At 36.4% G+C, this 27,836-nt stretch overlaps 1 protein-coding gene across 2 annotated transcripts in view; it reads left to right on the top strand.

Annotated features, from left to right (window-relative positions):
* TBC1D12 (TBC1 domain family member 12) overlaps positions 1–27,836 on the top strand; it is a 43,212-nt gene that overhangs the window by 11,143 nt on the left and 4,233 nt on the right. Inside the window, exons 2-10 of one of the 2 annotated variants that reach the window (XM_051800561.1) lie at positions 5,679–5,802; positions 12,634–12,690; positions 17,922–18,037; positions 20,017–20,099; positions 21,673–21,790; positions 22,152–22,258; positions 22,895–22,975; positions 25,181–25,275; positions 25,924–25,995. In XM_051800561.1, coding sequence (XP_051656521.1) covers positions 5,679–5,802; positions 12,634–12,690; positions 17,922–18,037; positions 20,017–20,099; positions 21,673–21,790; positions 22,152–22,258; positions 22,895–22,975; positions 25,181–25,275; positions 25,924–25,995 — 853 coding nt within the window. The remainder of the gene's footprint in view (positions 1–5,678; positions 5,803–12,633; positions 12,691–17,921; positions 18,038–20,016; positions 20,100–21,672; positions 21,791–22,151; positions 22,259–22,894; positions 22,976–25,180; positions 25,276–25,923; positions 25,996–27,836) is intronic. The other variant, XM_051800562.1, reaches the window with a different exon arrangement.

Genomic DNA, 27,836 nt, shown 5'->3' with positions numbered 1-27,836 from the left:
AGTTATTGCAGAGAAATGCAGCTTCCAGGGCTTTTAACTGCATTTTTGTGCATTTGGGCTCATTTGTAGCATTAATTCTGTGCTGGATTCCCCCTCTAAGCCTTTCTGATTCTGTGAAGAAAAGTTTTATATCGTAGAGCGAGGATGTTCTTGACAGGATCCTGATTCCTTTCTGTTTGTGTACTGCTTCCCTGTTTTAGAATCAGACAGTTGTATTATGCAGTGTTTACTAACAGGTACTAGATACTTAACCAAAAGGACAATCTAATCAGCCCTCACTTCCTTTGTTAGTTCTCTTAGCTTTCAAATCTTGTTTTCTCAGTACTTCCCTCTTATCAAAGCTCTTGAAAGCTGGATGCAGTCAGAAGAAATGATTGATGATGGAAAATGACAGTAGACCAGATTGGTATGTGTGTGAAGTAAAAAAAAATGTTTTAGCTTTTTCTCCCTAAAAAAAAAGGTAATTTTTAGTATGCTAACAGAAGGTCTCTTTTTGGAACTATTTTATTTATAGATTAGTGAGTAAACATTTTGAGCAAGGTCAAAGTTACCTTGCAAGGGAAGGAAGTCAAAGACTAGTAGCCAAGCTTTCAGCATCAAGATTTAACCACAGTATTTCATCTATTCCTAAAATAACCCTGAATTCTGAATATTTTATTTGGAAAAAATTGTTTCTCTGGTGCCATGCTGCAAGTTCTGTAAGGATTGCTTTCCAGGGATGCCCACAGTTTGTTTGTTTGGGTTTTTTTTTGTCTAACATGGTGCAGCATTTTGAATTAAATTTATTTGTATATTAAAGTGAACTGTAAGGACGCATGGTTTGTTGTTCATGTATAACACTAATGATGATCATGTGGTTTGTGCTCTCTTCCAAGACCATATCCTTGTGTCAGTAGTTGATACCATTAGAATTTTACCATTTCTTTTTAGTGCACGATTAACAAATTGGAGAAATGCAGGCTGATTTTTTTTTTATATGCTTTATACTGATATTCATCTTAAATGGCTCAGGTGTAAGATCTAACCTACCTGAAATCTGTCTGTAGATTGCCAAAAGCATCAGGATAGGTGAAGCTTGAGCCTGAATGTGGAGTTCTAATGATTGGATTCTCTAACACCAAATAAGAAGTAGATTGAGGCTACAGACATTCCTTAACAGAGAAGAGAAAAATCCCTGTTATGACTCCTGACTGCTTTGTTTAACTGTCTTTGAGTTTGCAACGCCTTTAAAGAATCTGATAAAACTGCATTTCTAGACTCCCTGGCTAAACAGTTGGTGTGGCTTTCTAAGCTGGGGCTGCACTTACAAGTGTTGCTGAATGTATGGGTTTAAGGGCTACAGTTTTATAGAGGGAGTGGAGAGATGAGTCAGTGTCTGTATCGTGCTTTAAAGCTAGAGAACTAAGGGCAGATATAGACTTGTGAATGCTGTTTCCAAGAGCTATTGTTAAGAATACTGAACTCAAATGGGACTTTCAGGGAAAATGGAAGTAAATAAAGTTGATTGCTTCCAGTAATGCCCTACTATATCTTAACAACATCAGAGCTCTGAATCATCAGAGATAAACCTTTTGGCAGGCTCCTTTGAATCTGTTATTGGAAACCTAGGGGTGTGCCTTTGGAGTGGGAAGGAAAGCAACTTCAGGTGTTGCTGGGATGCACAAAACAGTGGAATGCAGGTAGTCTGTTGTTTCTGGCACACAGTGAAGCAATAAAAAGGGAAGGTCCATGTGTGTGATCTTTGAAGGAACTGTAGCAAAATGATATCTAACTTGAAACTAGATTACAGTTTGACATTTTTGGTTGAACAAAAGACTATTGCAAGACTACTTGGTCTTGTGGAGAGGTGAATCACTCATACCTAGAGGTAGAGTGCTGTAGTTGTATCTAGCCTGGCATTTTTCCTACCTGCTGATGTTCATGGTTGCTGCTATTCAAAGCACTTCAGCTTTCTTTGAGTGGCTGTTGTGCAAATACAGCAGCCCAGTTTCTAGTCGTTTTTTTGATATAATTTAAGATCAGTTATGAAGTAACTGTCTTGTATTGTTCAGTAACTTCCTCTAAAACTTGGAAATCTGTCATCCTCTTGAACTGACATACAACTAGCTTGGAAATTGGAAAAAAGTTGTGTTCAGATTTTTTTCAGGAGGGAAGCCAAACCCCCAAAGTAAACAAAAAAAAATCCATTAAAATATCAAGTTCCACCTATCCCCTTCTGAGATTTAATTCTAATGGTATTTAGACTTCACTAATTTATCTTAAATGACAATGAAAAAAGGAATTTAAAAGCAAAAACAGAGTGGAAACAAGCAATTGCAGTAGAACATAACCATTTCTACAGGTGGCATTAACGTTAACATTTCTGAATTACTGTACCATCAGTATGGTGAAACTTGCACAGAATGCTGTGGGCACAGGCAGTAATAGTTGAAGCAACATTGTTAAAAATAAGAGGAAAACCACTAACTGTCACTACAGCTGTTGTAGTTGGGTGATCAGAGCCCCATAGGTTTTTGTGTAGCGTAATCCAAACCTTGTTAGCAATAGATGTCTTGATGTGTGCCACTAACAGCTTCTCCTTCTGTGGCACTTCACTTAGTTTTCAAGCTCTTCAAGGCACCTGCTGAAACATTTTGGAGTGTCATTTGAGAGTGTTAATATGTGTTCTATAAAAGTAGCAGGGAAAAAAACCCTGCAACTTTTCCCATGGGTTTTTGTAAACTAGAGCTTAAATCTATGAACTAATTTAATACTTCTATCCCAAGGGTCCTTGCAACAGAAAGCATTATTCAGTTCTAAAGTGTAGACTTCTTTTTAAGGAATTTTGACGTTTTCAAACAGATTTTGAGATTCTGTACCAAAATGCTATTGACTTTTCAGCCATCTCAATAAATGACTCTTCCTGGGATCAGTGAAGCTCATGAATATTCTAAGCAGTAACAAATATATCAAATCTAGTACACTTCTGCCATTCAGTGAATGCAACTTGTAAGCATTCACAGATGCTGTTCCTTAACAAGGCTTTTGTAAGGCTTTACTGCTGTCAACAGCACATCAGATGTGATACTGCTAGCTGCCAAAACAATATATTGTGTCCTTCCATCTTCAGCAAACTTTATTTGTAAACATCTCATTAATTTCTCTTGGATTAGAATTCCTATGTGAGGTTTATTCTGACATCATAAAAAGTTTGACCAGCTTTTTACCTTCACAAGAAACAGACTTCAATGAACATCTACTCAATAAAAGTGAAATTTCTTTGGTTCCAGGCTGCTTTCCGGAAGGTTTGTTTGAATATTATATTTGTTAAAAAAGATTGAAAAACGAGTTGTTGTAAAAGCTGTGAGCATGCCTTAATCTTTTGTACAGAAATATTAATTAAAACCTTCTGTTTGTTTACACATTTTTCCTTTTTTAAATCTACCAGCTTCCTAGTTAATCATAAACCAGCTTTGATACAGTGACAGATTGCCATCAATGTTAAAGGCATACACCTTTCAGCTTCCACAAGTGCTAGAAGCAGTGGAGCTCAACTGCTAAGTTATTCTGGTGGTGTTCCATAGTATGTGCAGAGACTGGATGGTAATTGCTACCCATGAAGTCAAGAACAGTACTGCAGAATGTATCTTCCTGCATTTGTGCTTTCGGGTGAAAAAGTCTTTTTCAGTTAAGTTCAAATACAGCTGCTGCAGTAGTCTTGTTTTGTTGATGATTCTTCAAGCACTCTTCCTTCCCTCCTGAAGACAACCTAAAGCACTGTGGAAGGTGTCCTGTACTTGTAAAGTGAACCTTTGTTATTTCTGTAAACATGCAAGTGCACTTTTTTTTTTTTGCCTTGATGGGTGGACCTGTTCATTTCACTAATGGTGTGCAGTCCTGGGATTGACTGAGGACAGTGTCTTTTACAGATATTGGTGCCACAGCTTGGCTTTTTCATCAGCTCTTCTTTCCAGATTATGTCTTGGAAACCACTATTTTGGTGTTTGAGTGCTTACATTACTTCTATAGGGATGGATTAGGATATTGCAAGTTTCCCTGATGGAGACAGAGCTGTGGGATGTGTGGGTCACAACTAATGCTTACCAGAACACCTTGTATTAATTATGCTATTATTAATAGCAACAGTTTGATTCCTTGAATGCAGTGTTTATTTTTTTTTTAGCAAGCTGTTGAGGATTATAGTGTGTGCTGGTGACCTCAGACAGAGAGTCTTGGGGTTTGGGGTTTCTTAATCTTCCTGAATTCCAGAGGACCACCAGTTGAACTTACCAGTTCTTGGGAGACTTCCATGCTCTATCAACCTCTACTTCTCCATCTCTCCAGCTTGCTGTTTGCTGGTGGCTACATCCTCAACTACACATAAGCTTACAGACTGTATAGTCCATTCATGCAAACTTGCATGGAAGGGATTTTTGCAACAGGTATTTGCCTGTTTCCCAAATAACAAAAGCATTCTGGAAACTGAAAAGATAGTTTGTATTTGAAGGCTATACAATATCTTAGAAACACTAACAGTTCCTAGTTGTAAAACTATGCTGCCTGCTCAGAAATCCTGACAGCACTGGAATTTAAGAGCACTGAGCTCTTTTTAGATCGATTGAGGTGTTTGAAGCATGCTTCTTTTATCTGGACAAGCCAAAAGACTGTTCACTGTGCACAAATGTGACTGCATCCAATTTGAGAAGGAATTGTATTTTAAGATATAGCAAACACTTCAAGTGCAGAATAAATCTGGGGTTCTCTTTCCAGAGGAAGATTGTGAAGTTAGCTAGTTAGCACCACACTAAAACATCTTTCAGTAAAAGTGCTCCATATTCTGTTCACTCAGAGGTCAGCTTTTAAGCTTCCTGAGAAATAACCTTATGGACTACTGAGCTTTTAATCCCTTTGTGTTGCAAGTTTCTGGAAAGTAACTTTCCAATATGTGGAATAAATACACTTCTTTAATTTTCTAAGCACTCATACATAGCATGCTCTGTGGGAGCTTGTGATTTGAGTCAAAAAGTACAACTGAGTATCTACACAAATGGTTGCTAATATGGTCTTGTGATGGTTGGCTTTCTAAGAAGTAAGAGCAATGCAGTCATCTGCTTTTTTCAGTGTAATTGCCTTAGGCACTGGTAAAGGTTATCTGCTAAACTAAAGCGGTGTGATTGTTCACTGGTTTTCTAGTCCACGTTATGAAAGTTGAAGGTGTGAAGACTGCAGAGAATGTTAGTAGAAGTAATATTTCACAATTTCTTTTTTAAATCTCTGAGTTACACTGTGTTTTTCAACTGTTGTCATTTCAGTACCAAAATAGGTTAGTAAGACATTAAAGCAAATCCCAAACAAAAGTCTGAGAGGTGTCTCATACTGCTATCTTACATTTAATAAAGTGCCTGGTATTACTAAATAAAGCTCTGATATTTCATAAAGTAGCTTAAAATTCAGAGGTAAAGCTGAATGTTTAAACCAAATGTGACCATCAAAGCATCTGTAATGAAAGATGCTTCATTTTAAGTTAATTAATTTCAAGTCAAAGAGAAAGCTAAGGTAGCACACTCTGCATTTGCGGAGCAGTAAATATCTACAGTTCACCCCAGTGGCAAACTGCATTTAAAGAAGTGTAAATGGGCACAATATATTTTGTTTATATGCTTATAATAAACAAAAAGAAAACCCTCCTCTCTTTACAGAAACTTTTTCACTAAAAGGACAAAGGAACTCAAACCTGCTGTCCAAAGCGCTCCTGGTTGGAAGTTGTTTGGAAAAGTCCCACCCAGGGAAAACCTTCCGAAAGATTCCAAAATTATTCAGCAGGTGAGTAAACATCACACAGCTCTAGGTATGAAACCTGTAAAAATAACACATAGATATTGTGTTTCTCTGCTGTTATTTCCATATTGTTATACAACCATAGAGTGCTCTGAGAAACTCTTTTGACACTTTGTTTAAAGAATAGTAGTTACTAAGAAGTTTGAGTTTTATCAGGTACATTCCTCAGTACATCTCAGTGCTTATAAAAAGGTGATACATGTTCAGAAAGCATTTAAGCTGTTTTTGTCAAGACATCAGAACTTGTATTAAATTCCTGTAATGTTTTGACTTATTGTCTTATTTAACCAGCACACTTATTTAATATGATATGCCACAATCTAACTGATTTTTCCGTAGTTGTTATTGCCTGGAAGGCTTCCTGTGGGGATAACTTGTGACAAATTGCTTAGAATTCTGAAACATATCATCTTTTTTAAATGAAAGTTTTAATTTCCCTCAAGATATTTTGTTCCAAAATAATACTGTAAATTGAACTTGGTTTGGAGTTACTGGGGTACTCCAGAAAGGTACCTCTGATTTTCTTCCTCTGACACAAAGTTACACTTCCATATAATTGTTCCTGTGGAGTTTATTTGATAAAATAATATTAAAACGTCATAGTCTTTGAAGGTGAGCAATTGGTAATGTATCATTTACTTAATATTAGCATTAATATAACTTAATATTATAAACCTGAAATGGAAAGATTTGTTGACGTGTGAAATGTGAAAGTCCCGTGTGCTTGTTAAAACAGTAACTCCAGTCTCTTGGGAGCTGCTTTCTCTGTCTCTTTTCTTAAATTCCATATAAGCTGATGTGTTTGGCAGGTGCAAATGGCTGTGAATGAAGCAGTGTTCAGTCATCTTCTAGAAAGAGCTTTGTGGCAAAAAGAGCCTTTTGGGAGTAACTAAAGTGAAAAATGAGAGATTCTTTTTGAAGGACTTCGATGTAAGGGGGTTTGTCACACAATAAAACGTTGTAGGGAAATGATTACAGCAAGTGCCATCTTGGGGGTTGAAACTAGATGACCTTTAAAGATCCCTTCCAAACCAAACCATCCTGTGATTTACTGTGAGGTAAACTGACTACTTTTTTAACATTTTCAAATACAATTTTCTTATGTAAATGATTTTGCTTTTTGGGTGGGAAAGAGGGCATGTGTTCTTTGTTTACTTGCAGGTGAATGTTGTTGGTGTTGTGCTATGAAAATGCAGTGGTAAAAATCCGGAGAATCTGCTCAGTGCTACCGATCATCTGCTTACTGTTCTCTAGTAATGAAGACATTTGTTCTGGAGGCTGTGTTATAATCATAGAATGGTTTGGAAGGGACCTTAAAGGTCATCTAGTTCCACTCTTCCTGCCATGCACAGGTTACTCAAAGCCCCATCCAACCTGACCTTGAGCACTCCCAGGAATGGGGCATCCACAGCTTGCCTGGGCAACCTGTTGAAGATAACAATCTAAAAAAATAGTCCTATTTTCTTATTCTGTTGTCCCTCAGTGATTGTGTTTTGTTTTAAATGGCAGTGTTCCTGTTGTTTTTTTTTAACTTCTCCAAAGTGGTAGAAAAGCAAATGTATTACAACAATATATTATCTTTAAATATGATTGAGTTGGTCCTAACCATGGTCATGTGATTTGTGTCATGTTTGCCAGATTAAAATCAATGTTGGATTTTCATAATCTTGAGTAAGGTAATAGCTAACATTTTTAGCTTTCTGTTTGGCTAAAGCATGCCTGGGTTTTAGATAAAGCCTCATGAGCTAAGATATACAGTTATCAAAGGGGGATCCAGATTGACAGTACGCTCTCCACACAGTTAGATGTACAACACCCAAGACAATTGGATCTTTAATTGAGAAGTGACCCTAATGTCTCCAAATTTAGCATATGTCAAATGTCTTGTATGTGTGCTTGAGATTTACGATATAGCTCCCTGTGCACATGCCTTTGAAGAAAAGCCAATGGTTTCTTTTCTCAAAAAAGTGTTCAAATTTGCTAAGCTGGTGATGATTTAGAATGGATATAGGTACACTTGGTTACTGAAGATCAGTGGAAAATAGCATCTTCACTTTCAAATGTCTGACTGAAGCCCCTAGACTAGTTCCTCACTATGCAGGAGATGTGAATGAAAAAAATATAGGCAAGAATGAATATAGGCAAGTGAAAAAAATATAGGCCTTCAAGAAGTTGTTGATATAAATATGATTGAAACTTAATATGTTTTATTCATAAGTAATTCTGTGAACGTGGCAGATTGCTTCATAACCTACATGGAGTGTCTCTGCAAACTTGCACTTTGACTTTCTAAATTGGAGGGATCAAATGTGATCTGAAACACAAACCCTGCATTTTTCTCCAGTTTTTTTTTGTTTGTTTTTTTTTTTTTTTTTTTTTTTTTTTAGCAATCTACAGTCAGAACCATGACTACTTACTGTTAGACAACTTTTGTAAAATGAGCTTTAGGTGTAAGACTGCAAGTAGAATGGGCTTAAACTGTAGGAAAGCTACCTGTAAGGGAGTTTATGGTAGTTTATTGTTAGCAACAAATCTTGCTGTTCCTGAACATTATTCTCCATGGTTGAACACAGTTCTCTCACTTTACAGATGCCAGTGGCCAGCCTTGAGAGGGTACAAATAAACCCTTGATTAAGGAAACTCAGAAATGAGTCAGCATCCTTCAGATAAAGGATGAGATCGTAGGAAGCCCTGTTGTGAGAAAAATTAACTCACAACAGGAAAAACTTTGTAATTAATAAGAGGAGGAAGTCTTTTGGATAAGAATAATACTTCCATCAAAGTTTTATGGCAATATAATGAAACTTAAAGGACTTTCCTACTAGTAAAAGAGAGAAAAATTGCATCATTGTACATTTATAGCCAAAAGGTTGGTGGAACTCAGGTGTCCCCTTTCCATTCTGGCTGACGGAAACCTCCTTTGTTATCTTTGGTATGGTAAGGGTGACGTAGTAAATTGATAATTACATTTAAATGAATGCTTGTGGCTCCCAGTCAGTCTATCAACTAGACACTGCTATATATGCCTCTCCAGAGAAGTCAGGCAGTGATTCCAATATCTTGAATAACCTCCGAGAAAATCTGGAAACTTAATTTGGGATACTGTTTCAGACATTTTTCAGATGGCGACGCTAGCCAGCTCTGCCTTCAGAGACTGTCTAATGAATATTACTGTAAATAATTTCTTTGCAGTCTTCTTAGCACACGTAGAAGAAGATAAATATTTTTGTGGTACAGCAGCCTGGGGGGCTTGCCTGCCTGGGGAGCAGCCGAGTCCCTCACAGCTGTGCTGCCATCAGCCTGCTCCGGGCGAGGTGCACTCGCTTGAACTGGGTCAGAGGTTGAAAGTTCTTGGCAGCTGCATCTCCCCTCTTGCAGCTGCTGGCACGCTCATCCCTCCTTGGATTTAGAGCTGCCCAAGCAGGATGTGATCGAGGCCAACTCTTTTGCTGGACATCTCTCTCTTCTCTGGGCTTCCTTCCTTCACTGTTTTTTAAAAAGGGAAAACAGCAACTCCCCAGGACTGCAAATGTCAAATGCCTTTGATGGTTTTAGGAAGTGTGCCTTTTTTCATGAATTGCAGCTAATAAAACTGGCTATTAGAAGAAGTATGTAGTCATTAATGATCAGTTTGGTAAATTCTTTTCAGTCTGTACAGAAATCTGCTTTAAATTAAATGGATAAAATATTTTAATGCAGAAGCATTTAAAGTAGAAACAGACTTGTGGGCTGATATATAACATTTTGGAATGTATTGACTAGAGTCCAAGTTCTCTTTAAAAATGCAAGCTCAATTTCAGTTTTTGTGCTTATGCTTAAAGAAAAGAGCTTTTAATCTATAATCAAAACTATTCTGAAATTAAGTCATTAAGTTTAGCTCTTTTTTCATTAAAGCAGTCTTGCATACTTTTTATTAATTTGTTTAAAACAGTATGGTTGGTTTTTTTCGAATATGCCTGAATTAAACTCATAATTTGCGAATACACATTGCAAAATAAAAAAAAAAAGTAAAATGTTCACCAAATTCATTTTATCAGCAGTTTTAGCAATGCTGCTCTTAGTGGCAGCCTTAAATGAGGTGGAAAAAGAGGCTTCTTTTCTATTTAAATCTGACACACCATGAAAAGCTTGCAGTGATTTAGAAATGATTGCTTATTCAGAAGTGAAGCCATCTTTTTCCAAAATCTGTCACCTTGTGTACAAACTGGAAGGTTTTAATTTTAGACAGTCCATTAAATACTAACTGTTGACTTCACTGTTGTACAACTAACCTCTGAAAATGTGTTGGGGTGACTCTGAAATCTTTAAAAAAAATAACTACTCAAGGGCTAAAAGACTCAGTGTCTTCACTTGCATATTTTTCCAATGTTGTTATCTCCGGTCTGAAATCTAATGGAGAAATTGCAGTCACTGATTGGGCAGAATTCTCTTGGTCTCCCAGGGACAAGGATTTTCAGAGGCTTCTCTTCAGAGGAACAGATGCGTTTTGAATGGGTTTTCATACAACTCAAACCTTCTACTTTGCAATATTAACTCTTCCCTCCAGTTTTGGTTGTTGCAGTTTAAAAGTGTGTGAAGCTTTAATGCTTATAAAAATGTGTATGGTGTGTTTGTAAACAAACCTAAGGACTAATTATCTGTGAGAAGTTGTACAATGCTAGATGCTTTTTCGTAGGAGTGGTTCTTAAGCAGATTGTTATATAGAGGTTGTGTTGGCTCACCTTGCACTGCTACTGGAGAAAAGAGAAAGGCAAGACTTTTGCCTGTTTACCAGATATAGGGTTGAAATACATTGGTAACAAATTGCCTTGAAAGGAGGACAGACAATAAAATTTATTTACTTGTTTATTTATTTATGGGGTATTGGGTCTTGCAAGGAACATGTAACGCCTGAATAACAATTTGCTCTACTAGCAGCAGTGACAAGGCTGTGATGATTTTCTTTGTGGATGCTGTAGCAGTTCAGATTCTCCAGAAATGTACCACGTAGTTCCAGAATCACGTGTAGTCAGTAAAATATTTATTCTAGAGGTAAACTAAAGACATTCCCCAGTGTTCTAGATTTCTGCAGCGATTATCTTGTCAGTAAAGTGGTAGAGAAAGTAGTAGAACCCCTCAGAGTGACAAATGCTTCCTTTTGTTTTGCATAAAGGACATAAAATACAATTCAGCTCCTACTGCCAGAGCTTACCCAGCTGCTTTGACAAGGAAAACTTAGGAAGTTTTTATGCTGTCAGTGCTATACTGGTGGCACAAATACATCTTCAGGGGAGTAACTTACAGTGGGGATGGGAGCAGTGCTTTGAAAATAACACAGAGGTGTTGACTCTGCTGATGTGAATTCTTCTGATTGCTGTTATTCAAAAACAAAGTCTTTGGGGACAACTACTAAGGGTATTGAAGCAAACTTGCTTGAAAAAGAAAACATAAGCATTGTATATATTTTCATTTCTGTTCTTAGAAGTTTGGAGTAAACAAAGAATATAAATTGATGTAATAAAGATGATAAAACTTTTACTTTAATCTGGTGGGACATGATGTTTTGGGTCTTTTTGTAGTCTGGATTCTCTCTTTGATGGCATTCTTCCCCCTCTATTAGGCCTTTGGACTTCTTTAGCAAAGTATGATGTATTGTTTTGGTTTTTTTTTTTCCTTCTCTTAAAGAGGTGAGCTTTTGCAGATTAAGCAGACATGGTGCTGAGCTTGAGGTGCTGACATAGCAAAATCATCACCTAGCCAGGCTATGTCAAATTCCAAAAGGATAAAGAATTTGGCAAAAAGATTTAGGTGGTAGATCTGCTGTCTTACATGGATATTTTTTCTTTAGGTTGGGGGGGTTTGTTTGTTTTAATGTTAGCCTTATCCTTCTGAGGCTGGTATGGTACTTCAATACTGAAAAGATAAAAATAGTATGTCAAGAGATAAGAAAACCTTTAAAATACTTTTCTATTATTCTGGGGTGTGCATGGTACAGAAAACTGCAGATATGTTCTGTTGAAGTCATGATGCAAAGCTTATTTTCCTTCATCTTGGTGCTGCAATTTGGTGCTTAAAACAAATGGCTGGGTTTGTCACCTCCCCTGCTTGGCTTTTCTTTCCATTAGAAAACCAGCTTTGACTTTTGAATGGAAGTGTGCAGAGCTGTGGTTGAATGGAGTCTCTTCTATTGGCATGCTTTTAACTGATTACCTTGCTGCAATGTGCTGTGAAGGGTTTGATTGGTGCTTAGAATCTTAGGCTTAATTTAAGTGATTATTTCTCAAAGCCTTACAAATGCATCTCAGTTCTCATTGGCTCACCAGTAATGTTGAGGTGTAGTCCACTTTTGGACTTTGAGTTTAGAAATACTGATTATTACATGGCAGGAGGAAGCGGGGGACAATGTTTTGTTTCTGCTTTTTAACAGGGTGCCTTCCAAGGCTAGTGTTTAAGTAAGTCTAACTTTTATGAGTGATGTGTACTAGGGAGAGGCAGTGATGTCTTGGGAATGCCTTTTGTCCTGTGCCTGAGAAGCGCCACGGCAAAAGATCTGGCTTTGGGCAAAAGTGCTGATTACTGAGAATATAAAACATCAATTAAACCAGAAAGATAACACAACCAATGTCTGTAGACAACTTGCACAAATGGGCAGCTTTTGTATGTATATCTGTATATTTTGAGGGCTGGCGAAGGAGGAACAGACACATCTATGTGTCTTCAAACATAGAAGATAAATACTCTACATGTGAATTTAAATTTTGGCTTGCATGTTGCTATATTGTAATGGTCTTTTCCTTCATTTATTCACTAAGGCTTTGCTTCTGTTTTTCTCATTAGGATGACAGTTCTGGCAGTCTTGCGTCAATATCTGCTCTCAGTCTGTTAAACACAGGGGTATGAAATTTAATATATACTTTTTTTAGTTGTATTCAATGCCATGCATGGGACTGTGTAGCACTCATTAAAATAGAAAAAACATCACATTTTCACAGTAGCATGAATATTTTATGGCACTAACCATCAACTCATTAAATACCATTAGTAAAATAAACAAACAAACTTCACACCTGAGTCTCACTAACAGCTTAAAGTGATAGAGTATTATTGTTTATCGTTTATATTGCATGTTCCTGAATAGTAGGAAATAGGTAATGATAGAGCTTGATAGTAATTTACTTTCTATGTTTGTGCCTTGTTGCTTAATGGTAAAAGTTGTTAAAAGGCTTAATTTCTAATATTTTTGAACACCTTATTAGAGTTGAATCTTTTTTCTGTCACTAAGTCACGCAAGTCATTAACAGTGGCACTTCAGAACTCCAGATGCTTTTAATCACTTATTTCCAATATGAAATTGGAAATGTAGAAAAGCGTAGCTGTTGAAACTTTCATTATGTTGTGTCATCTATCTGCTGTGACTGTATCCTTCTGAAATTGCTCCAACTGCTGCCTTTGTAAACTTTTTATTGAATCCTGCAGTCTGTTAAACAGGAATAGTACAGGTTGGCTCTTTAGTTTTATGAAACGGTTGCTGTGGCTTTGTGAAACAGAGCAGTGATGTAACCACCAGTTGATTCTGATGCAAATTGGTTACATGGTCCGGCCACTCTCAGCTCTTCTTTGTTGGGCCCAAAGCCAGTGGCTTCTTGTGAACAAAAGAAGATGAAATGTGATGCACCTTGTTAAATATCCAATTGAGGAAAAAATAAAGTAAACAAAGAATTGAAGGTGTATGGCATTACTTTGGAAGGTTGACTTAGAAACTCTTAAGTGTCAGTTTGGTTGGTCTCTTGTGCTATGTGAAAATTAATATGTTTTCCTCCATAAATATATGTTCTTCCTATTTCACCTGCAAATTAGGCAAGAATGTACCGTTCTGCCTGTTCTGATAGCATCTGGAATTCTTAGTTCCAGGAATATGTCTAGTTTGACTCAGAATTTTTCAGTGACATCTGCTCTTGCTATAAACACTTCTTTGTTTATGATCACCTTGTAGCCAGTGCCAGCTTTAGATTTTAGCATTTAACCCAGAGGCAGCACATATGATGATGTAGGATTATGCATTAGCAGAAATTCTTCTTACATGGATGCCCTCCTAAGTGATTCTATTAATGCTTCCATTCTTGAATGATCAACCCTGACTCAGAGAATCACAGAATATGCTGAGTTGGAAGGGACCCGCAAGGATCATTGACTCCATCTCTTAGGCCTGCACAGGACCATCCTCAAGAGTCATACCATGTGCCTGAGAGTACATTCAAACAGTAGATTCAAAAGGGATGCAATCTTTCTGATGACATATCTAAGCAGCTGTATAAAATCATGAAAATAATCATATAGATGGTTTATAGACTCATCTGCTCCAGAGTCATGTGTATGTAGAGGAGAGACCATTAGCACAATATATGGCAATCCCCATTCTGTTTTCTCAACAGAAGTCATGGTTGATTGAATAAAACCTCTTTTAGTATCAGCCTTAAAATTTTGGAGGAGAAAACATGTTAGAAGACACTGTCATCTGCAGGGTGCATGCTTTGTTTAATTGGAGTATTAGTGTGCTTTGACATCTACTTTAAATAGAGGCAATCCTTAAGATGCGGTAAATTAATTCAATCTTGCCTATCAGATCACTTTCTCCTCCAGCTTGCCTAAAACATAATTGGATCTGTGGTACTTTAGCTGCATGATTGGTACTGTGAGGACTTCCACAGTCCTTGTAATCCAAGGCTTTTATCACTCATTTCCAGTTCAGTTTTTGTTGTTGGATCATAGATAGATCAAAACTTATACAAGCAAGATTCATGTTAAATTTTATGGCTGGTATTTACTCCTTTACATCTGTATAGTTTGGACACTGTAGATGCAAGTTTGTCTTCTAAGACTGAATCACTCTCCTTTGGGATTGTGAAACATTCTGGAACTTTCAGTAAATGCCTGATATCTTGTAATATTTTTTAACAACCTTCTCTAAGCTTGTGAAACCATACATGTGACACTTCCAAAATAACTTTTTTTACATATACAGGTCTTACATAGTCTTGAATCTTAGCTGTCAACTGTCTTCTACCACATGTCCTGCATGTTTGACAAAGCATTTGACTTTAAATTATATTTTTACCTTGTTATGGAAAAGTATTAACTCACATCTTTTGAAGTGAAATTTTGTGTGAGTTCAAGCTTTTTGTTCCACACCAAGAATTTTAGATTCTGATTCAAATGCAGAGTTAAGAATATTGGATTCTTTACATCTAGTCATGCAAAGTATCCAGAAAAAAATGGATATTTTAGTTGTGTAAGTTCTCTATGTGTTTGGTTCTGGGATCTAATCTTCAAATAAATTTCCTAGTGCACGGACTTCTTGAGGAAGAAGCATCTTCCAATGGGAAGTTCTGATGCTTTGTGAATGTATTTCGATTTGGGGAATAAGCCACCATGACAGTTTGAGCCTGAAGCTATTTTGATCTCTGCTTTGACTCTTTCTGGTGACACTTAGTTTTCCTTCTCTGTTCATGTGATCTTTTCTTACAAAACCCAACTGTTCGTAGCATGTACTTATTTTCAGAAACACAGTTGGATGATGAGTTCTGCCTTTTGTGAAAATCTCTGAAGGCTTTTTAGTTTGTTTTTTTCTTTCTCTGCTGCTTTGGAAATAGTATATCCGTTCTTAGCACATACAGTAGCCAGAAGCACTAGCATTATTCAAATATATTGCTTGTGTTAAAAAAGGTAAGAGTGACTTCATTTGTAACGTACAACTTGCAGTGCTGATTTTTTTTTAAACTTGCATATAAATTCAACATGTAGGAACATTGAAAAGATTCTAGACTACTAAATGAACTTGATTTTGTGGCTTCTGTTACAAAGAAGGATGTGAAAGTGAATTAGAACTTCTACCAAGAATAGGAGGGATGGCATTGTTACTGTACTGCAACCTGGATGCTGATCTCTGGCTGCTTTCACAGGATGCATTCCTAACTTACAAATGCACTGGAGTATCCTGAGGTATACAGCATGGCAAGAGTGCTGATGTTTCTGTTTTCGGGTGGAATGAAATAATATTACCTTGAGAATATGTGTATTCACTCATACAGTGAATGTCAGTTTTCTGATTTTTCTTGTGCTTGTGTGAATTACAACAGAACTCTACCAATCCCATGTGCCCAGTTGTTCAAGGTACTTGTTTGAGTGGTGATGATGAATGGTGTTGGATGCACATTATTTTAAAGCAAAAACTTGGGAATTACCCTTCAGGAGGGGAAGTGTGTTCTAGGAAATTTGTATGACCACAGTTCTTGGCCAAAACCTTAGAATTATTGAGAAGTAAATTGTATTTAAGAAGACTTGGCTAGTAACTTTTAAGTCATTGTGTTTAAAAAGAATTGGGATTTTAGTGTGAATATATGTTTAAATGATGATAGCAAACAGTTGCTATCAAGGTATTTGGGCTTTTTTGAAGATGGTAAAGCAACAGATGTTCTCCTATAGTTGAAAGAGTAGGCTGGCTGCTATAGATTTTTGACTTTTAATTTTAGTCTTGAGATGAGATTAATGTGACATCATTGAGGTTATACTTCTCGGATCATTTAATGTATCATACCCGATGTGGAAGAACAGAAATTTTGTTAGAGATTGTTAGAAATGGACAGAGTGAGGAGGCTGTGAGCAGAAAGCTCTGAGACCTTAATCTTGGACTTGGTGCCTTCTCTGGAAATCTGAAGTTGCATTGTGCATGTGCAATGGTCTTTTTGCATTTAACTTTATGAACTGTGTACTGAACTTTTAACCTATATAATAGTTTTAAAGTTGTCAGCTCTGTTTCTACAATGCTGTCAATGAACACTGACGATGTAAAACTTTGTTTCTCTCTGAGAGAACTAAGGTGTACATGAAGCTGTGTATTAGGTGTGAGATTCATTTGGGAGCAGTTTGAAGAGAAGATCCTATATGATTGGGAAGATATGTGACCTAATTAGTATTTGATTTTTTTTTTTAATTTACTTACAGAGTTATTAAAGCAACAGATGTATACAAAAGCAAACTGTCTATAGATTAAAAAAAGCTTATATGTTAGAACTCACTTGGCTATGATTAAGAATAGAGCTGTGTGATCTGTGAAAATACATTACTAAAGTATCTTGAATTTGTTCTCTAAATAAAATGATTTTTCAGCTCTTAGTATTGTATGTTTGAATTCCAGCATGTGGAAGACTTGCAGAGAAACTAGTATTTAGCCTTCATACCTAAGGAGAGTGTGACCCCACAAGTTAACTTGGTTTGGGAATAGGTTAAAAGGTCTTGTCACAGATACCCATTCAGCACATCTTAAAAGGTTAACTTGGCAGTAAATGTTTATTTAGAGGCTAAAAAAGAGGGGATCTGAGATCTGAGGTTTTCACTTGGGTCTGCTTAGCCTTTTTTCTAAAGATTGTATCATATTTCTGTTTTGTTGTGTTGCTCTTGTGATAAAAGAGTGGGATTCTTTCTTTCTCAGAATCTTGTGTGTATTAAAGGTTGTTGAATATTTCTAAGTAGATTGCATGTTTTAACCTCTGAGAAAGAAATTATGTGAAACAGACTTGTAATGACAAATATTGTTAAATTGTCACTGAGTATAGTGTAGGTGGTTTTGGTTATTATGAGTTTGAAGGTCTTGCTAAAGGCCTCAGCAATGTGAGGTGTACTGGATCTAAAGGGTGGCTAGAACTGAGAGGAAGAAATGGGAAGAGACACATGTTCTTGATTAGTGGTTTTTGTTGTTAGTGGTGAGGGTTTTTTACTGTCAACTCTACATGTTACTTAAATATACTTGTGCACTAACTAGGTTGGGAAGATTATGCAGATATCCTAACTAACTGATCCTTGGGTGCTCAGTTGTAATATTGAACTAGAATAGATCAAAGATTAAGTTGATGCAAGAAACTGTATTCTGATTCATCTTCACTTAGCAGTCCTGGAAAGGTGCACTGTTGCTATCAGCAATTTCAACTTGTAGTATCTTGCTTGCTGTCCTATAAAATAATGTTAAAATATATAATATTAAATTATTTAAGTATTAAGTATTATCATGCTTACTAATTATGGGTGAGGTTGAAAGCTGAAATTTAATTTTTATCAATAATGTTGTTTAGGAATATGAAGCACGGACAGGAAGAATGTATAAACCTCCACCCCCATCAGCAAGACGTAAAAATATTGAATTTGAACCACTTTCAACTACTGCTTTGATTCTGGAGGATCGACCAGCGTAAGTATGATTCTGCTGTGCAACTGAATTTTAGATATACTTATGATGAGCTAAACTTCACAAGTCTTATGTGAAAGTATCATTGGATTATTCTGTCTGAGATAATAGCCTAAAAAGTACCTCCAGAAGAACCTTTTAAATATATTATAGTCTATGTGAGGAGTTCTTTCTCGCTGTAATAGAGCCACTAATTTATTACCTACTGTATATCACAGCTGTCTGTGACAGTGTTGTGAGCATCCCTAAAGTCTTCAGGAATTCTCCTGATTGATTTCTTCACTGCCTTCTCAGCATGCACTTCCCTCTCCCTGCTCCTCCATTCCCCAATCTGGAAACTTAATTTCCTAGACCAGTTGTGAAGACTTAATAGTGACAGTTGTCATTTCATCAAACCTGGACTTGTCTTACCACATGAGTTTTTAAAAAGGAAAAAAAAATTGTTAGGTGGGTAATAGCAGGAGTGGGAAGGATTGCCTTGGAAACACAGGCAATCCTTTCCTGTCACAAACGCTGAGTGCTCATTTTGTATCTGGCAGCTACAGTTCAGTGTATTGTTGGTACCAAGATTGGAGCAGTCACCAAAACTCTTCCTTTCCCTTGTTCCGATTAAGTTTTCATGACTTCTTAAAATTACAGCTGAAGGCAAGGAAACAGTAGATGAAAATGTAACAAACCCCATATCAGTACAAATAAGAATGGTAATGAAAAATTGGTAATAAATTGGTCACTATTTTCAGCTATACAGTCTAGCAGTTTGAAGGAAAGAGAAGGACCTGCTGACCAGGAACACATGCTTGAGGAAAGGAAGTGGAGCAATGCTTTCAAATTGCACCATGAAAAAGCTTGTGATGGCACTGTTAAATGTTTGCTCTGTTCAATTCCAATTAGGAAATGGAAAACAGAACATATTTCAGAAACAGTGTTTCTTTCAATATTCTCTCTAGGGGTATATAAGCTCATTCAGTGCTAAAACAGAAATATCCTGAGGATTGCTAGCAGTATTTTTTTTGTTAATGTATTATTTCTTTTACAGTATGGCAGAGAGTAAGATAGGCAGTTACTGGATTGCTGATGCTTTTCTTTACTTTCATACTACGACAGCTTACAAACTACTATAAGTATGTTTTTCCAAACGACACTTGTTTCAAATTGGAGTGTCATCCCAAGTGTCTAATGTGCTGCCACTATCCATCCTTGAAAATATATTTTGCTCTCACTTTTACTGGAAATATTAAGTGATCTTTTCTGCTTGTATAAGAGGAGATGGAAAACTTTTAATATTAAAATGACAAAACTGTTTTCTATTTATTTTGAACCAAAGTAGACCAAATTGGGTAAGAGACTGAGAGCAAACACTGTGCTCTGATTTGTTTTGAAATGAGTCTTCTTGGTCACAAGGAAGCGTGTGTTTGGCAATTAGAGGATCACTATGCAGCCAAAAAACACATTTTGAGCTGGTGAACTTGTAGCACTGCAGCAAGCTTCCTTAGCTTTAGCTCTGACATAAATGGTGATCTATTCTTTCTTCCTTTGGGAAACCTATCTTCTTTTGTGGGAATTTTAAAGGGCTAGCTATAATGAATAAAAACCTTTACCTTTTATTGAAAATACGCCATGCTAGATTTCATGTGAACAACTGGGTCTCAATATGCAGGTGTATTTAGTGATTAAAATACACATGTGCAGAAATGCATTGGAATAAATAGCTGTATGGTTTGTCAGTATTTCCCTTTTATTACTTAATTTGAGCATCGTTCCAGATGTTAAACAAATTTAATAACCATACTTCGGGGGAAGCTCTAGGAGAAACTAAAAAACAGGAGCAGTAAACATCTGACAGTTCTATACAACTGTTACTGAAACACTGGTAGTGTGACAACCTCAGAGCTCACCTTAGAGAAAAGCCAAATTTAAACCTGTTCTGAAATGGTCCAGAATGTCACTTGTGTGTATTGAATTCAGGAACAACTTGTTTTCAGAAATCTTCCTGCCAAATCAGTGGAGGAGGCTTTACGTCACCGACAAGAATATGATGAGATGGTAGCAGAGGCAAAAAAACGAGGTATGTTAACTGCAAATAATCACTGTAAGTCTTTTTAACTGTGCAGCAAAAATAAAGAAAATTTTGGGTTATAGGTGAGTACATACATTAAAGAACTTCATGTTTAATGTCTGGGTTATTCTCTGGTACATAGGGGCATGCAGTTTAAAACAGAACTCAATTATCAAATTGTTTTCTTATTCCACACCAATGAATGTAACTAGGTTCAGAATGCAGCTTAACCTTTTGTTTACTTTTTAAGGAAAAACTACTTGTGTAGTATGATCAGCTAGAAACTTTCTGGATATTTGGGCTCTTTTTTCAAGCTGTGTTGCTGCAGTTGCCACTAAGAGCCAAAGTATAATAAAACTGACTGCTTAAAGATCTAGTTTCTCAGGAATTTGAGATCAATTTCAGCGCGAAGACAGATGAAAACTGGATTTTCTTCCAGACAGCTCTACCTGTGTGAACCTTCCTACTCCCACTAGATATGTTTAATTTAAAAAACAGATCTGTAGCATCTGGTACTGTGTCAATCTATGAATAGTTGTTGAAAGGACTTCTGCAGTCTTGTGCCTAGTATTCAGGGAATATGCTATTTTAAGAATCTGTAGTGCGTGCTTTACTTGGGCTGTTGTCAGAAATACAGGCTTCTGAACTGATTGATCCTCTATGGATCTGAGGCAGCTTTAGCTTTGAAAGATGAAATAAGAAATCCAAGGCATCTGACAATTCATTTCACTCTGCTCTTGTGGTGTGCATCTTGTAAGTTGTGATCTGTGGTCCGTGTTCTTTAATAACTGCATCTTGGGAGGTGCAACCATGTGTAGTGTTTTCATATGTGTGCCCTGGTTTATTACAGTAACTGTTGCCACACACAAAGCTTCAGTGAAAACTTAATGAAGCTGGTCAGCCGTATTGGTTTACCAGGGTTGGCATGTTTACACTGTTGTGTCTAATGCATGCATAAATAGAAAATGTCTAGTCACAGTGGTTCTTAGTGATGTCATAACAGCATTGCTCTGTCCTTCCCTTAGCTTTTTTAATAAGAGGGATCTACAAATGATCCTTTTCTAACAGATGGCAGAACATTGTTCTCTTGTTCACCATTGTGACTGTCTCAGGTCTTTAGGTCCTGTTTCCAGAAAAGAAAATACATAATCCTTTTAGATAGATGCTTCAGTAAAATTTGAATAATTTTTAAATTAATGTAGAATTGCACCTTTAAATAATAATTTTATCTATAAATACTGCTGATTAGTAATAAGTAATAAGTAAGGCTCAGATAGAATGTGGTATGAAAATCATGACAGAAAGAACAGTGCTGGTGATGTGCTTGCTTTTTAGTCATTCTGTGTACTGCAGAAGAGAGTTCTAGTCAGATTTTTGCTTGTCTAAATCACTGTATTTGAACAACTTAGCTTAAATTAAAAAAATGTCCTGAGAAATACACCTACAGTCCACAGAAATAGTACACACAACTGTAACTTACCCTTCATCTTTCAGACATCTAAATATTTAGATAATAGCTGAATTATTTACCAAATAATTCATATACACTAATACAGAATTATTAACATGTTATGCCTAACAGAAATTAAAGAAGCACATAAAAGGAAAAAAATAATGAGAGAGCGTTTCAAGCAAGAAGAGAATATCGCTAGTGCTATGGTGATTTGGGTCAATGAAATACTACCTAACTGGGAAGGCATGTAAGTAAAGTTCTACTCTGTAAATGAGGCAAGGGTGGCTTGTTTCTCCTCTGGAAACTGAGGACCCACATACCTTATTTTCCTTTTCCTTTCTGTGTTGTCAAGAAGTCGGTTTTTGTTGCTGTGATATAGTGTGAGGTCATTACAGAGCAACATGAAATGTGCTTTCTGGGAGCTTGATGTTTTGGGGTTTTTTTAGTGGAGCTTTAGCATAAGCAGAGATCCTTGAATACTGATTTGGTAAATGGTATGTTATTTTGCTTGTAAATTGCCCAGTGATTTTAGAAAAGAAGATGTGCAATATGTACTTTTTTTTCTTTTTTTTTTTTTTCTTTTTCTTCTCCCTGCTTCCCTATCTTAGGCGTGCTACTCGAAGAGTTCGAGAGCTGTGGTGGCAGGGATTACCCCCCAGTGTACGTGGGAAGGTTTGGAGTCTAGCTGTGGGAAACGAATTAAATATCACTCCTGGTATGTCTTAACCAACTTAATTTTGCATTAAAATGTGATCCATTGTTTTCAAAGAAAAATGTCAACTTTCATTTAAAAAAAAAATCAGTGTATTTTTTTGTGAAGAATTGTATTTTGCAAGGTTAGGAACAGCTGTGTTTTACAAGTAGACATCATAGCCTTATAAATTATGGAAGCAAAGTTCAAAACCTGCTTACAAGAACATTTTAGTGTTGTAATAATTAAGGTGGGGCTTCCCTTCCAAAAAATAAGTTTTATGTTTAAAATTAAGAAATTTTAGCTTTGGTTTCTTAAGGGAGTGAAAAGAGGAATTGCTTTATTTCATAATGAATGATTTTGATGATTATTCACAAAAATAATTATCTGAATTATTCAAGGCATCCTTTCCCTTTCATAGTTTGCATGTTCACTGTGGCAGAAAGCACAATACAGTGCACACTACAAAACTGGTACTATAAAAGTGGTACTCCAGTGGTTAGCAGTAACCACCTAACAGATTCTCCCCCTCCCTCCAGTGACTTAAAATGAAATCAAGCAACCAAAGCCAAGAATACTTATTAGTGTGCTTTTGTCTTGGATAGATGCTTTTCATACTACTTCCTTTTCTATGACTGATTTTGTTTTGCTGTCTCACAGAACTTTATGAAATCTTCTTGTCGAGAGCTAAGGAACGATGGAAAAGCTTCAGTGAGACAACTGCTGAGAATGACACAGAAGGTGAGCTCTCCTGAGTGCTCAACAACCTCCTATTCAATTTTGAAAACCAGGAAGTCTACAATGGAATTGCAGCATTAAGAATACTTAATAAAAGTGCTCGAGTCGTTCCCTACTTAAATGTTTACTTTCTTATATTAAGTCAGTGAGTGAGGGGCTTGGCAGTATTTACTGTATCAATAAAAGATGCATTAAAATATTGCATGTGCTAGTTTACTTTCAAATGAATGTTCTCCTCTGAAATATTAGGACTAAGCTCTCATGAAAATATTAGATAAAATGTAAAAAGAAGAAATGGGAAACTAAATTACAGGATGTGCTCTTGCTTAGCTCTGCTTAGATGGTTCTTATGTTGGTGTCCCTTCCATGATTTTGGGAAAGAAAAAAATATTCTCTATTTTTGATTGTGGAACTGAGAGGCGAAGAACGCATAACATGACACATTTCAGATCCCACTTGGGTTTCTTTGGCTGCCCAGATGGCCTTTCCTCCCAAATCTATTAAGATAGCACTGTTAGAGGATGTTAGTGCTGTTCTGTGTATAATAGAGTTTTTTCACTGGCATATTGCTGTCTCCTGTGGGCGTTTTTTCTATTAAAAGTAGTATCAATTATGTTTTTAAGGTTGGATATATCCTTGTTATAAACATTAATTCCTTGTGCTGTTAGTGGATACTTTTTAAAATGCTGCCATGCAATAGTCTCTTCCATTGCTGGTTTTGTTTGCAGTTGCTGTAGTCAGTCCTCAATAACTGCCAACTTTGACTGTAAATTATTTGAGTCTCACATAGGCTGCTTCTGTGACTCATCTGAAGCTTGTCTTGAGACAAACAATTTATAAAAAATTCTGTGTGTACATGACTGTAAAGATGCTTATCCTTAGAAAACAGGTTTGCAATGCCCCTTGGTTTGTAGGGTGGTGGTTTGTTTGTTCTTTTGTTGTGGGGGTGTGGGCTGTCCATGGGGGAAAGCTTAGGTAATTTGTTTATTTTGGAAAGGTAGTAGTTCTGGATGGGAATGAAAGGGAGAAGGGTCCATCTTGATTGTGTCAGATATTCTGGGAACGTATTAATAAGGGAAGACTTAAGAGTAATAAAATTTTCATCCATGGTTGAAAAGCAAGCAAGGTGACTGTGCTTGTTATTAATCTTTGGTAGCAAAGTCTGAAAGACCAACTATCATAATTTTAGGAGGACAGGAATGAAATGCTGTTTTTCAGGCTTCAGCAGAGCAGATTCTTTTCAGCCTATTCATCAAATTCTCTGATCATCTGCTTTCCAGATGGCTCTTGTCTGATTTAAGCCCTCTGAAAGATCCTTTTCCCCAAGTGCCTTCTGTCTTTTTCACCACATTATCACTACTATTTTATCATGTCCCTATGTGGAGGATTGGACAGAGATAACTCAAGGGCCAGCCAAATTTCTGGAGGTTCTTGAGTGAATGCTGCATTCCTTCCTGCCATTTGATGAATGCTAGTCCTAAGGATGCAGAAAAATCTGAGTCAAATGAGAGTTAATGAGAGCTCAGAAGTAATGTAACTTCTGCAGATTGCAACTGTGTGGTCAGTTCCGGAGATGTCAGTGAAGTTTCTCTATGTTTTGGTTACCTTCAGTAACAGTGGGACCCGAGAAATGCATGACTTAAAGTAATATGCTTGACTTTGCAAGTGAAGATATGTTGGCTTCTTGTGATTATATGATTAATCTTTTTTTCTCCCCTCTAGTGTACATAGTATATTTTAATGCTATTGTTTTAAATGACACACCATGTGAGCTGATTAGGAATGGAAAATTTGAAAAGTCAGATTCCGCTGACTTTTTTTTTTTCAAGAGTAGTGCTCTCACTCTGCTCTTAAACAGACTCACTAACTGAAGTCTCAGCAGAATATAAGAAAGAAAACAGGATTTTGAGGACTGGGTTGGGCAAAGTTAAAATTCTAGTTAATGTCTGGGCCTGAATAGACTTGAAAAAGAATGAGTAGACAGGTAGTCATTACTGATAGTTTACCTCACTTTTTGGAGTTGTTGGCATATGCTAGGTATCAGTGGACAGTGTTAGCTTTTGAATTATAGCACTGTAGAAGTTACACCCCAAAAATTAAAGCCAAGTAACTTTTTTTCCTTATATGCTAAGTCTTTGTGTGTATGGCAGTTTTAGTTTGAAGTTTATAGAATTTGTCAGTTTTAATAAGTGTTGGTTTTGCTTGCAGATGCAGGAGCATCTGTTGCTGATCGTGAGGCCAGTCTGGAGCTAATTAAGTTGGATATATCACGCACATTTCCATCCCTGTATATTTTCCAGAAGGTGAGATTTCTGTAACTTTAGCTATGACAACTTTAAAATTCTGAATAGTTAAACAAGAAAAGAAACCTAACTGGCCAAATGTGGTATAGTTTTTAGAAGTTGTTGAGGGTTTTTTTTGTTTTTTAAAAGAGAATAAAGTAGGGACACTTAATGATGGACTGTAAGGGTTGTTTTTTTTTTTTTTCTCCTGGATATATTGCATGAAATTCCTGTTATTCCTAATGCTACAGAAATCTTGATGCATTTTAGTACACTTTTTCAGGTTTATGATTTTTATATAGATATATATAAAATGGCATGCAATATTGAAATACAGTAACTTGTGCCACTAAGAATTAAAATATCCACTCTCTGAAAAGGAAAGACTGACCCTGGATATGTACTAGACATCTTCATTTTCCATTATGAAATCATTCAGTGGTAATCAGTACATAGGATTATTGGTCTGTTACTTTTAACATCTCAAAAGCATATATGGTAATGCTCGGAGTAAAAACTGGTATTATTCTAGATGTGGGTAAGGCAACAATTCACTGGCTTGCTTTCATCTTAAAATACTGGCTTGTTACTTTCCTGTATGTATGAAGTGATTTGGAAAAAAAATAAAATTTTGTTTTCTTTTCTCCCTACCCCCTCTCCTTTTATTAGGGTGGTCCTTATCATGATCTCCTGCACAGTGTCTTAGGAGCATATACATGTTACAGACCAGATGTGGGATATGTAAGTATTTTTTGTAACATGTTTATAACATGGCAAATAAGGTTAAGATGTCACGTGTTAGAGTGTATTAAATAAATAGGTTCTCTAAACTGTATGCTACTGGCACTTTAAAAATAATTAAACTTTGGCTTTTATTTCCTGACGGTTACAATGATGATAGTTCTTAGAGATAATTAAATAGCTGAAAATGTAGTGCATGTCAAGGATGTATATATTGTCTGGCTTGCATGAAAAACTTTAAATGGATGTGTTCACAAGGCATCATTCTGACAGACCTAAAGTATCTACAGAAAAAAACCAAAACATGCTAGTGGACTTCGAGTTAGCATTTCACCTCTTCTGTCCTACTGTTCCTTCCACTGTTACCATTTCTAAAGTGATACTCTCTGCTTCACTTCTGCATGTCCTAAAATCCAGAAACTCCTTATTGGTGTCTTACTGACAAAGAATAATCACTCCATCTGAGTTCAATGAAGATAAGACCGTTTTCAGCAAACATTACGTGTTTAAAACAAGCAAAATATAAAAAACTGTCAAACTCCCCTGAACAAACCAACTAAACCTAATATCTCTCTCTCAATGGTGTCAGCCTACAGAAGCTTATAAATAATGAACAGCAGGGGTTTTTTTTTTGTCTTTGTTTCTGGGGGTATCTAGGAAAATCTTTTACAAGCTCTAATGCTTCTGGGCTCAAAAACACTTGAAAAGTTTTAAATCTCATCCATGCAACAAAGCATTATTTAGCACAGGGTGTGTCTTCCTCTCTAAATCAGATATGCTTGGGACTCTGCATAAATAACTGGTTGGTTTTTCATGTTCGAATGTTTTTAGGCCTGAATTCTGTCATCTGTGACCTCATTTTTGGAGACTCTCCCATATTCTTTAAGTGAGATTATAAACTTTGCACTTTCTGAGACTGCTTGTTCCCAGGGTGGAGTTTTAAAAGGCAAATGAGTAATTTTTCATGGATAAGCTTTCTCTTTTTCATTAGGAACACAACTAGCCTGGATATTTCTCATCACACTTTTTTTTATGTTTATACAGCAGTAAATTTAATGTAATCTTATTTCCACACCTATTTATCCCATGAAAATGGAAAGCTGCTGGATTGTTTCTGATGCATATCAGTACTCTTTTCCGTAGTCGGTTAAAATGCTGAGTGCATTTTTTATTTTTTGAGAAGCAGCAGCAGCATGAATGCTTAGAGATGGTAGAATAATGATCATTGCAATTGAAATTGGTAAAATTATTTTTAGTATAATGAGTATTCAGATGATCACTTAACAACTACAAGAATCGTGCTCTTCAGTTTTTATTGCAGGCTAAAGTGTTTGTGAGAGGGTAATCATGGAAAAATGTAAACTTGCATTGTAGCTAACCACTTAGAAGTAATTTTACATATGTGAACAAATACTGTTTGGCAAGTGGAGAGATGTGTATTGGCTGTTCTGAAACAGAATTTTGACTCAATTTCAACATATGTCTGGGTCTAAACTGTCCCATATGTGAAGTTTTTCTCCATGATTGCTTTTCCCATATCTTAACAACGAAGTTGAGGCCAAACTTTGTTTCTTATGAGCTCTGCATTCAGCCTGTGTGGTTTTAACTTTCTTGCATTTCAAGTCCTGAGGACTTGTGATCATGAGACCTCCCAGAACTTCCACTGAGCACCTAAAACCAGCATCTGAAGAAATATTGTATTTCTTGCTGAAATCAAATTTATTCGCGTGCATAAAAATTTATCTGTGTTGTCTTTATTCATCTGGAAATGTTATGCAATGGTGTTTGTATTGCAGACTGTAAATGTTTCCATTTCCAAAGATATAAGATGTACTGAACCT

The sequence above is a fragment of the Manacus candei genome, unplaced genomic scaffold (genome assembly GCF_025592945.1).
Source record: "Manacus candei isolate 608988 ecotype Guabito, Panama unplaced genomic scaffold, ASM2559294v1 h1tg000050l, whole genome shotgun sequence".
Taxonomy (NCBI): domain Eukaryota; kingdom Metazoa; phylum Chordata; class Aves; order Passeriformes; family Pipridae; genus Manacus; species Manacus candei.
The sequence above is the reverse complement of the archived record's forward strand: the minus strand, read 5'-3'. Positions and strand labels throughout refer to the sequence as shown.